The following is a 12,574-nucleotide window of genomic DNA, read 5'->3' on the forward strand; positions in this document are numbered from 1 at the left end:
ACAATTAACATTTATTTGCAACATAGTATAGCAAACTATTACATGATCAAAAACAAATTAATTTTAGTAAAAAAAAGTCTCAGTTTTGAATGTCTGAGGTCGCCAAAAATTTGGGAAGTTAAAATGGGCTCATGATCCAAAAAAGGTTGGAAACCACTGGATTACGCAGAGGAACACATTATAAATACCATGGGAGTAAGCCCTCTGGGAGGAAAAACTTTCTTGGTTTTACCTCGTGTGTGATTGTTCACACATCCAACAAATCCAGGTTTGGGGTGGGTGGCATTTTCCCTTGACCTAACAGCAGGTACTTAATTTTTTGTGTGACTTTGTGCGTTCTTTCAGCGCTGCCCCCAGGAAGCCCGGGCCCAATCACACGTCACGAGTCATCAGACAGCCTGGCATCCGACCACAGCGGACAGGAAGACGAGGAGTGGCTTTCTCAGGTCAGCCGTCTTCCTATAATCCACCAGTACAGTGACATTACAGTGAGTCTGTGCCATTACCTGTCAGTCAGCCATGTCACACCTACTGGTCTGATGTCAAATAGAGCTTACTTTATTGCTTTGTCAAAACTAATCAGATTCACATTAGATTAATATATGTAAGATACATTCACTACCTAAGCTCACAAGGCCGTCATTTCTTTTTCTTTTTTTCCCCACACAATATTTGAAATGTATTTATATTTACTAAAAATGACTCTAGGCTTCAGATATTTTTCCATATCTCCAACATAAAACTAGATTCCAACTAAAAGATTGATGTGACATTGCTCAAACCATCTGACTTGTGTTTAAAGACAGAGCGGCTTCTATAGCCAGCGCGAAAGTGAAGCATTTTAAATATTTACTTTATATTTATTATTTATTTTTTTATAATATCATTTCATAAAAATACTTAAAACTCCATCATTTCACTCATAGAATACGATATGATGTGATGAGGTACCATGCAATATATTTTATTTTTTCTTTGGCACATGATTCAGATGTACAGCGTATACACTCAGTGAAGTGCTACTAATAAAACCATTACAATTTCAGTAAATAACTCATAACACAACATAAAGCTGCAGGAGCCAAAACTAAGGGGGAAAAGCTGTAAAGATTGGGAACATGCACACTTTTCTGCTCCGTGCGGTATAAACACAGGTGAACATGATGCTTCATGCTGTTTATGGAAAGGTGAAGGCACTTTTTCCGAGTAGGGCATTTGAGTCATGCCCAGGATACATCTGACAGGATCTGATTTGTGATTGGTCATTGCAGTTGTCAGTCATGTGTTAATCTTGTGTAGAAGGGTCACTGTGCTGTATGTTTTCATGTCGGTAGATTTCTCCTCCTTCTAACAGGGTTGCTAACTCATTTTCGTTCTTCTAATGTCAAACAACATCCACATTTGGACGGAGGCTTGTACTCTATTTTCAAAAGACGTTTAACAGGAAAAAAAGTCCTGCACACAACCTGGTCTTTTCAGCTTGGTTAACCCCCGTCACACTCATCTCTGGTGTCGGCAGGTAACCCACTACATTTTCAGCATTAATAATTCCACTGCATGCATAATTGATTGGGTAAAATGCACCTCACTTAGCTTGCAGAAGCCATGGTTCATATCTGCTATGATAGTTTGCCAGAAGCAAAACTATCCATTGCACCAAGCTGACTTTTTATCTGTCAGTGGTTGGAGACGAACTAGTATGGCCTAGTTTAACACATAGCACAGATGATATTTGAAGGAACATTTGCACAGCAGAGAAATAAACAAATCAGTGTGAGGTAAAAAGACCTATTTTAAATGAGACGGCTAAGATATCAAACGCAATAGGTTAGTGGTTGGAGAAATGCTAAATACATATAGGACAGATTGAATTAAATGCTAAGTACTGCCTCATGGATTTCATTATATCATATCAGTGGCCTTCATTAGATTATCAGTGGGCATTTTGGTGCAGGGTTGGGATTTAGGATTGATTGGCCATCTCTTAATGAAATGTGAGGTTTGTGACCCTCCATGTCAGGGCTTTAGCTGCACTGCAGCATCGCGCCATTTGCTGCCTCTCTGCGTTAGCTGCTCTTCCGCTGGCTGTCAGTTGACAACAAAACCCCCTGTCCTCACAGAGTCCGCCTCCTGGCTCTGCATCTCAGCTGTCAGTTTTGTCGTGATGGGAATGCATGTGACATACTGTAGATCACAGCAGTTGATGGACGATCAGATTGTTCAGGATTCCCGGCTGTCCCACAACAGGAACAGCTACACTATGGGCAACTGGCAGCAAATCTAGACATTTAGTTTTTTCAGCTATAGCTTAATTTTCTATCCTTTGCCTATGTGTAAAACATGAGCTACGTGCATTTATTGCTGAGGAAGAAAGTTTATGGATTTTTCAGCTGTACATCAGTGTTTAAAACGATAAGTGACATTAAGTCAGGATAAAAAAAAAGAAAGCAACCACTAACACAACTATCTGACAGTGAAAGAGAACAGGCAGGAATGAAACAGGCATACAGACAGACTTAAAACATAGTTTAAAGATAAATAAGACAAGTAGCAATAAAGGGCAGTGGATGATATGAGAGCTGAACTCAGAGGAACATCTGTGATACAGATTGTCCCAAAGATATCATATGACCTTATTAGAGACACAGATGCAGCTAAACAATCTTGATGATCTTAAATTACCATGAGAAAAGACATTGATGACAGTACTTAGGATTGCTTTTAGCTTGGCTTACACTGTAGTTGGGCTCCCTTTCAAATGTATAGAACCAGAATTCTCTCAGGCCCCCTAAAAGAAAATCCTATCCTATACTGTTGTAATATTGTGGATTCTTTTTAAAAGGCATACGTACAACAACATGAGAAGCTTATAAACATAACTACATGTCTTTGAGCCAGAGTTCTGTTCATAGTGTTGTTTCAAACTCCACCGCTTGTTCTTCAAAAGCAAATGGTTTATCAGAACCTTTTTTCTTCACTTCTTCAGACAGAGTTGCATTTTGTTACTACCCTCCCGCATGGCAAAATTATTTCCATTTGTGTTTTTTCCTGACATATAAATTTAAAACACACATAAAACAGGTGGACGGAAAGACAAGGGAAACATGCTTTCAGTCAACTTCATTTATCAGGTGGCGTCTAGGTAACCAGTGCAGAGATGGCTGTAAGCACAAGGGAGGCTAAGGCAACGTGTCAACTGTCCAGTGAGAGGGGGAGGCTGACCGTGGACAGTAACATCTGGAGCCTCCATCCCGCTGCAAAGAGAGCACATTGGCAGCTGTTCAGCTCTGTGGCTGGACGTGACATTGATGGTGTTAACTAGCAAGATACACACACACATAAACACACATACAAAATGACAATCCTCCTTTCTCCTGCTGTGGCCTAATTTGCACAGCTGTGACAGAACACATACATCTAAATGTTCATATTCATACATGTGTCTGAACACAGACAGAGAGAAATTAAGACAGCGTGAACTCTCACTCCTGTCAGAGATGTTGGCACCTGCAGCCAGAGTAGAGCGACTGTGAGCCGAGAGCCAGGGTGAGGTGAGAGACGAGCTTCTACGAGGTAAAGATAATGAAATGTGAACAGTGAGACACCAAGAGGCGTGCTGAGTGCTGCAGGGAGTTGAAATGTCTGAGTTAGCGTGGGAGAACAGTGAAAAGTGGGAATCCAAGTCAGGAGACGGTTTGTAAATTTAAGGCAAGGAGAAGAGGGAGAGGAAGAGGCAGTAATACTCTGATGTTTATGGTTCATCCACTCTGTAGCCGGCTCTTATCCGACATTCAGACCCACATTAATGCCACTCAAATCAGGCACCCATGGACCACCTGCCACGCTGGCACTATCCTCCTCTCCCAGTAGGCCTCACCTCAGCTTCACTGCCATACTGTTGCAAGTCTCACACTCTCATTATCCCTCAGGGAAGCCTCCTCATCATGCCCCAGCACTCTGATACACACAAGTTCATAACACGTTCTGACATCATCATCAGACTTTCAGTGGCACAAGAGCACAGCGAGCTTTTAGTTAGATGTCATGTGACTGAGTTCATATGAGTTCTGCACGGTGTGTTTGAGAAGTAGAACACACTTAAACAAAACTAGACAACAGCATAGAGGCAATAAGAAGTAATACAAACTGGGCAGTCCAGTCAGAACGTTGTGTCACAGTGTTTGCAGGTTAGCATCTCATCAAGAACTACTATATCTAATCTATGATCTACTTCTAGAAGACATGAGTGTGTCTATTAATGATACTTCGATCTGGTATTGGTAGAGTTCAACCAGCTCTGGATCAAGAGCAGCCTGTTTAATATTCAAGCCTGTTGAAAAACTTTGTGTATGAAAACATTAAGAATCTCAAGCAAATTCATTTGGAGCATCACCCCAGTCATACACTGATCTTCCTCAGCACATTATGGGAATTGGATAGGTCTTAACTTACAGTCACAACTGTTTTAAAAGGAATTTACCAAATCTTAAAGCTTCATAACTTGCTGATGCTTCAAAAACCTGTGAGCGTTTTCCGCTTATGATTAGGGATGGGAATCGAGAACCGGTTCTTTTTGAGAACCGGATCCCAGTAGCTCGATTCCTTGGAATCATTTGCCTGCCTGCTTAACGATTCTGCTTATCGATTCCGCCTTTGTTGCGCATGTGCGATGACATCACACGTACGCTGCATTGTTTTGGTCAGAACGTAGCCAACATGGTGTTGAGGCAGAAACGGACTAAAACCACGACACCAGGTCCAAACAGACCACACCAGGTCCAAACAGACCACACCAGGTCCAGTTGAACACTGTCAAAGCTTCCATTTCTTCTAAAGGGTGGAATCCCTCCAATCTGTTCAAACATTCGTCGACAGCATGGGATTCATTTACAGGAATGTCACCTATTTGATTCTCTACTTAGCGGTGCTTGTGAATCTAGTGGCAGAGTGAACACCAGGCCGTCATCCGGGCCCAGTTCTGGTTCTGGTGTGGGCAACAAATGTCATACCCCGTCAAATCCAAGTTTCCGAAGGTAGGGGAAAGGAAATGAGGTGCACAACAACAGGAGACGGGCAGAGTCGAACCAGTTCCATGTAGTGGAAATGCAGCAATAGAGGAATTAGTAAAGAGTCTGTAGTTTCACTTTCACTGTACCGCGCCGAACCGGGCCCGGCATCATCTGTTCTTATTATTTGTACATACTGTATATGTTATATTTTCTGTGCAGAGATGGAAATATAAAAGACAGTTAATGCAAACACACCCGTTTGTACTCTTTTATTCCTTCACCTATTGAGAATTGATAAGGAATCGGATCAATAAACAAAATCGAGAATGGAATCGGAATCGTTAAATTATTATTGATTCCCATCCCTACGTATGATTTTCTTTTTTTTTTTTTTCTTTTTTCTGGGCCAAAAACATCCTCATGACCTGTTCCCTTCCCTTTTGGCCCTGGTCATCACAGGTGGAGATTGTGACCCACACAGGTCCACACCGGCGCCTTTGGATGGGCCCCCAGTTTCAGTTCAAGACCATTCACCCCTCAGGCCAGACCACAGTCATCTCGTCTTCTTCGTCAGTGCTTCAGTCCCAGGGCCCCAGTGATGTCCAGCAGCCGCTTTTGGACTTCGACACAGATGACCTGGACCTTCACAGCCTCAGGTATTCAGACAAAAGTAATCTATAAAAGCAAAAACATAATATGAGCTCAAGTCAGAGTCAGATGTAATATGCCTATGTATAAATATTAAAATCCTACTAACACCAAGACTTAACAGGTCTAACATCCTTATGTGGACGTAGCAGTGTGTGTCTGTGTTTATACTGGTGTCTGTACATGTGCAGGATCCAACCAGTCCGCTCAGAGCCCGTCAGCATGCCCGGTTCATCTCGGCTAGTGGCTGATCGTCGAGGACAATCCAACTTAATGGATGCGGGATCAGGTAGGAAGCTCATGGTTTATTCTTCTACCGCTCTGTTAAACCTCCTACACTGCTCTGTGATCCTTCTTTTTGCCATCTCTCTTTTACACTGCTTTGTTTATTTTACTGGAGTCTCTTTGTCTCTTTCCACATGGTTTAAACCGGGTTGTCTATTACTTTGTCATAACTATCATCATCATCATTATTATTATTATTATTATTATTATTATTATTATTATTATTGTCACATTAGTAGTTTGTCTCTTGTGCTGTCTGTATTCCCCATGTTCGAGTCAATTGTTTTTGTGTATCAGCATCCAGGCTTCCTATAATATCTATCATTAAAATGTCACCTTAATAAACGGCAGAGATTAATTTGACACCATTTTGATCAGCTGCACAGCTTTAACTTGTATAGTACTTTTACAGTGTACATGAGTACTTTTACTGAAGGAAACACAACAAACACTTCCAAAAACTTTGCATTTGTGAATGTAGCTCAGAACAGGAGAAATTCACCACATCATTGTGTTAGAATCTGATATTTACCAGATTTTGAAGTAATAATGACAGCAAAACAAAAAATGAGCAGTAAATCTGATGCCAACAGGGTGAACATAACCAGTTGTATACTTCCTTGTACCTGTAGTAGTGGCCTTTATGAGTCACTGGAGAAGTTTGCCACTCTGTGTCTTTGCAGTATACACCGTATTCTGAATTCAGTCTGATGTGGCCTTCACGTATGGTGTTGGCAAACACAAGGTGCGTTTTGCTGAGTAGTTAAATGTTGTCAATTAATTAAATGGAAGACTGATGAAAAGTCTTTACGATAGGTGATACAAAAAGGCAATATTCTGATAGATTTATTTTTCTTTGTTGAAAAGCAAAGGGAGACTGCATGGCACAAAAATGACCAGGTGGGCCAGTGGGAGGTCACTTTTGTGAATGAAGTACAAAACTTTATCTTACACCTGTCATGCAAATTATTAGAAAACTATTCAAATGAGGCTTTCACATAGTCGGAAGAAAATTTTGCAAGTGATTAGATTCGCTAAAAGACACGACACATCTGCTCGTCATTGAGAATACAAACTTTACATTTTGAATATTTAACACACTGTATATCATACTTGACAGCCTAATATGAAGAGTGGAAAAGATTTCCTGTCGCGTAACTCCAGTACAATATTTTCAAAGGGATGTTTCAGATGCAAGGTTCTAATAGTTTGGGATTTTTCATTCTAGTTTAGTTTTACTTAGTTTTGACTTTTTTTTTTCCTCTAATTCAGTTCGTTTTAATTCGTTTTTAGAGCAGGTTTGATAGTTTTTATTAGTTTTCGTTATTTTCTAAATGCTTAGTTTTGGTTTAGTTTTTTTTATATCTTTTCTCTTCTTCTCTGTCGTCGTATTCAAATAAATCCCAGACAGGACTCTGTTGCTTTCTCCCAACTTTAGTCTCGTTGTTTCCAGGTAGAGTGGGGACCAGAAGACGACTGGAAACCACAAGTGAACACAAGTGACGAACCATTAAATATCATACGGTGCCAGCAGCTGAAATTGCTTGAGGGAAATAAATCGATTTTATATCAATCTGACATCGACAAAGACGAAAGCGAAGCGAATTTTATCCAGAATTTTTATCTGTTTTAGTTAGTTTTGTAACCACACAATACAGTTTTATTTAGTTATCGTTTTTTTTCTTTTAATTATAGTTTTTAATTATTTCAGTTAACGAAAATGTTTTTACAATTCTAGTTTTCATTATTTCATTAGTTTTCATTAACGATTATAACCTTGTTCAGATGTGAGCCTTTTACTGTGTTGGCCTTAAATTATGTGATTCACCATGTTCCAGTCCACTTGTAGCTTCTGAATACGTCTGTAAAGTCTGATATCTATGAGGGTGATAGTATGGTACTCTACATGGCTCCTTTAATCTGGTAAAACTAATCCAATCACACAAAGATGAGATGATTTCCCCTATCCAAAGGTGTGTGCTGCTCTGCAACTGTAATGTTGTTACATGGGTTTGGTGAATGTGTGTGTGTGTGTGTGTGTGTTTAGAGTATGCTGCCTATTTACAGCCGAGGTGTGTGAGCGAGGGCATCGTCACTTATTGCGTGACATTGCATTCTTTTGCCTTTGGTTTGATAACAGAGATACAGGAGTGGCTGTGGCGTCTGTGCTGTTATCTGCTGTGTCTTGTGACAACCCTCGCTCATCTGATCTGCCCTCGCTCTGACAGATGCACACTCCAACCTCTTTTCATCCGGGTGTCAAGAAATATGTGCAGCCCGTGTCACAAAAGGGTGTGTCACAAATAGTTTACGTCTCTAAAGGGAGCTTTCCTTTTACACACCAAGACGTGTTTTACACCAGGACCATATGCACGACTACGACAATAAAAGAGCTAATATCAGTGATCTTTTTTTGTCACTGTTTGTCCCATTAGTTATTTAACTTAACTTGAATTTAAATGAATGTAGTCCTATAAGGAACATGTTTAGTGCATTTCTTCTACACTCATTTGGACTCAAGGATAAAATGATCAGATTTTGGTGGTCAAGGATGAAGGTCACTGTATCATAAACTAACAAATGTTTGACCAGAGCTCAATAATTCATGTATTAATTATGACACATTTCACTGCAGCTTCATGGCCATTATTCAGCACGGCAAAAATTTACTTAGGGGGTCAAATCAGTGGCCATTTTTGCAAAAAAAAAAAAAAAAAAAAAAAAAGTTGTCATAAATGCATAGAAAAGTGTGTAGATAATGCTAATCCATTTGTGCTCAGACGATTGATTTTCTTTGACAGTGGAAGCTCTATTTTCATAAATATTGGATTTGGAATAGCACGTGTATGTGAAAACTTTTGCTGGTGGACGGATGTGACATTACCCATGATGCTCTGGTCAGTCCCAGTACTTTATTAGGAATAAACTTATAGACTTACTATTGATAATTGTGCTCTTCTTCATAAATGTTGGTATTGTGGATCTAAAACAATCCCAGCTGACACAAAAACACTAAATGTGTCAGTGGACGGATGTGACATGGTTGTTGTGGATCCCATCATACTGATGCTCTGCAGCCATGTCAGCGTTTACACTAATGATCCCTGTGCAAAAACTAGGAGCACTATTATTTATTGGATAGTTTATCATCAGACTAAAGAGGAAAGAACAATCTAGAATTGTTCTTTCTGTATAAAAATGCTTCTTATTGTAAAAGTGTTGATGTAAACAGTGCTGTGTGCCATTCTTCATGTATGTATTGGTGGAACAGAAGCAGGATGGATCAGCATCATACTCCAGATTGAACCTGTACAAATAAAACATGTGATATGGAGGAGAGAATCTGGGAAGAAAAACTGGGGAATCGAGAAGAATAGAAGATTTGTTTTTCAAGTAAATTCAGTTCAGATAGAACTTGTCCATTTGTGACATGAAACTATAGCATTAATTGTGCTGAAATTGGACATTTTTGAGCTGAAAACATAGTTCATATGAGCATCAACATGTTGAACAGAACCGAAATCCTGTCCATTTGAACAACTGTCATTTACCAACACAAAGTTCCTTTGGGGATTCACTGAGATTGATTTCTTATGCACAAAGACACAAATAAGAGCTCTAAGCACATTTTAGCTGAGCACCGTATGCTGCTTTAACAATTATGTTTCTCTGGACATTATTTACTGGATTCATACATGTCAACATAACTGCCATTTTGAAAAAGAAAAAAATAAATAAATAAAAATTACATTACTATCCATTGCTGTGGTTCTGTTGGTCCTGCTATGGTTGAGTATAAAGCCTGAGGACTGAAAGGTCATCTAAGAAATCTAATAAGACAGAAATGCATATTGAGGCAGAGGGTGCGTCACTCTGTTCCTGTTCTCACTTGGTTTTGGGAACAATTACTCTTACTGATACATACTTGTTGACCCTCGGTGATGTGAGAATAATGCTGCAGAGGTTCAGCTGGAAACGCTTGGCAAACTGGGGTCGAGAATATGGGGTTAGAAGTTGAAGCAGCAGTTTGGTATGATGTTTGCTGACGTGTGTCTTTTCAGAGCTGTAGCCGTGGTTCCTCACCGGTGTCCTCTGTATTTTCAGTTACTTCACTGAGTCTTTCAGAGCAGAGACACAGAGGGACACAGAGCCAGGCCGAGGGATAGAGGCGATGCTTATCTGTGTGTGTGTGTGTGTGTGTGTGTGTGTGTGTGTAGGTTTCAGTATTGTGTCCTGCCACTGCCATGGCGCCGCCTCTTATCAACACACATATCACTTTTGTCTCACCCTCTGAAGAGCGTGTCTGTGTGGCAGAACTTACCAATACAAGTTTGATGCTTGATAGAGACATTTTTTGTTCACTATGAATGCAACAATCACTATTCAGAACATTACTGTAGGATTTCATTAGGTTAAAAATCACGAGTTACTATGTTTAAATGCAATAAGTAACAGAAGTTTTTTGATCACTTCATCAAAATAATATTAATACATGTAATTTTTTAATTTTTTAAGAAATATTTGAAGCAGGGCATTGATTTGATTGGCAGTTGAGTGGTGGTGCAAACTCAAATAGGAGAGCCAATCAGAAACACTTTTGAGGGCATACTCCAAAATGAATAATGAATGCAGCCTGTCTTTAACATATAAAGAGTGATTCCTGTGATCAACCTTTACCAGTACGACATGTGTTGGCAACTAATGTTGATGCCAAATTTCACAAGCTATCGAGGAAATCTCTTCAGTGTGTCATTACTTTCATACATTTTTCAAGATATTATGTTGTCAAATTCTCCCAAATGTACATAATTACTTACTTAAGTATTTTGTCAATTGTATTATTATTATTATTTTTTTTATTTTGTAAAACTATTTTAAGTGGGAAAAAATGCCAGAAAAAAGCCAGGATACAGAAACACTGAGTTGGAACACAATGCAATTTAAACCATATTGTAGTAAATAGGTATATATATATATTTTATGACAATTCTTTGAGTGTATAAAAAGAAGAGGAGCTGAAAAGCCTGTAATAAGTAATATTGTCTTTCTTTAAAAAAAAAAAAAAAAAAAAAAAATTGCCTTAGAAAAACTGAAAATTTAGGTTTTTCTGCCAGATACTGAGTATTGCATTGCATTTTTTTTTTTTTAGATCTGCAAGCACTATACATATATATATATATATATATATATATATATATATATATGTATGTGTGTGTGTGTGTGTGTATATATATATAGTTTTGTCTTGAAATTCAAGCAGTTCAAGTCCAATGAACAGTTTGAAATGGTACAAAGGTAAGCAGTGAACTGAAAAAAAAGGTAAGGTTGAACAAAACAAAAAAAAGTTATCTATCTATTTATTTATTTATTTATTTATTATTATTATTATTATTATTATTATTATTATTATTATTATTATTATTATTATTATTATTATTGTGACCAAATGTTATTTTATGCAGCTAAATGCTCCAAATGGCAAAATTTGTATCTGGAATTTAGGATAAATTTGGTCAGTACTTTTCAGAATAAATAAAAATAGTTTTACTCACACACTTGTATGTAAATGATAAAGCTGGCAGTCTTTGATTTTTCCAAAATTGTGAATATTTGTAGATGATATGTGCGTTTCACATTTAACATATCTGAAAACCACATGAGTTTTCATGTGACAAATGTCTTTTACTGTGACATGTTTCACTTAATTCAAGCAATGGGAGGAGGGAAAAAAAACATGGAAATTTAAGGATTGCCTTTGCATTTCTCCCAGGTGAAAGTGTGCTCAGTTTGTGGTCAGAAATGTGAAATCACTTATCGAGTCAAAATGTGGTCTAACACACTGCAGCTTTTCTCTACACTAACTCACTTACAGTCAGTCAGTCTCCCCAGTGTCTGCTCCCATCTTATCTCAGCCCATACACTCTGCTTATCTCTGCCTTCCCTGAGGTGATGGGACGCCGTCTGCATGGGACGTACACACCCGCAGACACACACACTGTATGTTGTACAGTCGTGCCTACTTGACTCAGCATATCTGTCTCTATAGAGGGAGGCAGAGCACCAATGCTACTGTCTTACTTTCCAGCAGCTGCAATATACGGAATCAATGTGTAACTGTTATCAGTGCCACCTATCTGCACCCCAAGCTGTGCTCTGTGCTTTATGTGTGTGTGTGTGTGTGTGTGTTAGGAAGGCTTCAGTCCCAGCTAGACTACACAGTGGCATTCTGTAGCCCAGGAGGTCATATCGCCAAAGAAAGAAAAGGAGACAGACCTGAAAGAGAGATAACACTGCAGGACGGAAAGAAAGAGTATTTAATCTTACCTGTGTGTGTGTGTGTGTGTGTGTGTGCGTGTGTGTGTGTGTGTGTACTGATTTATCTCTTCCTTCACAGCACTAGTTGTGTTTTGACTCTGTAAAGAAAGCCACCCTGCTCCACAACAGGAAATGCAACAACAATAACAAGCCCTGGCCGTTCAGTAGCTTCAGCCATTTTCTTGTTTTTGTTGTTGCCATCTAGAAAGTGCGTGTATGTACATCCCTGCCTTTGTCACCCCATCTCCGCCGCCTCACTGTTTGTCTTCATCTGTGTGTGATTTATCTATGGTCGTGAATCGGTGATAATGTGTTAG

The 12,574-nt window shown here is 39.1% G+C and overlaps 1 protein-coding gene across 5 annotated transcripts in view; it reads left to right on the forward strand.

The window, feature by feature from the left end:
- bcas3 (BCAS3 microtubule associated cell migration factor) overlaps positions 1-12,574 on the forward strand; it is a 521,508-nt gene that overhangs the window by 205,716 nt on the left and 303,218 nt on the right. For all 5 annotated transcript variants that reach the window (XM_030152118.1, XM_030152121.1, XM_030152122.1 and 2 more), the window contains 3 exons: positions 346-446; positions 5,469-5,665; positions 5,849-5,946. In XM_030152118.1, coding sequence (XP_030007978.1) covers positions 346-446; positions 5,469-5,665; positions 5,849-5,946 — 396 coding nt within the window. The remainder of the gene's footprint in view (positions 1-345; positions 447-5,468; positions 5,666-5,848; positions 5,947-12,574) is intronic.

The sequence above is a fragment of the Sphaeramia orbicularis genome, chromosome 13, assembly GCF_902148855.1.
Source record: "Sphaeramia orbicularis chromosome 13, fSphaOr1.1, whole genome shotgun sequence".
NCBI lineage: Eukaryota > Metazoa > Chordata > Actinopteri > Kurtiformes > Apogonidae > Sphaeramia > Sphaeramia orbicularis.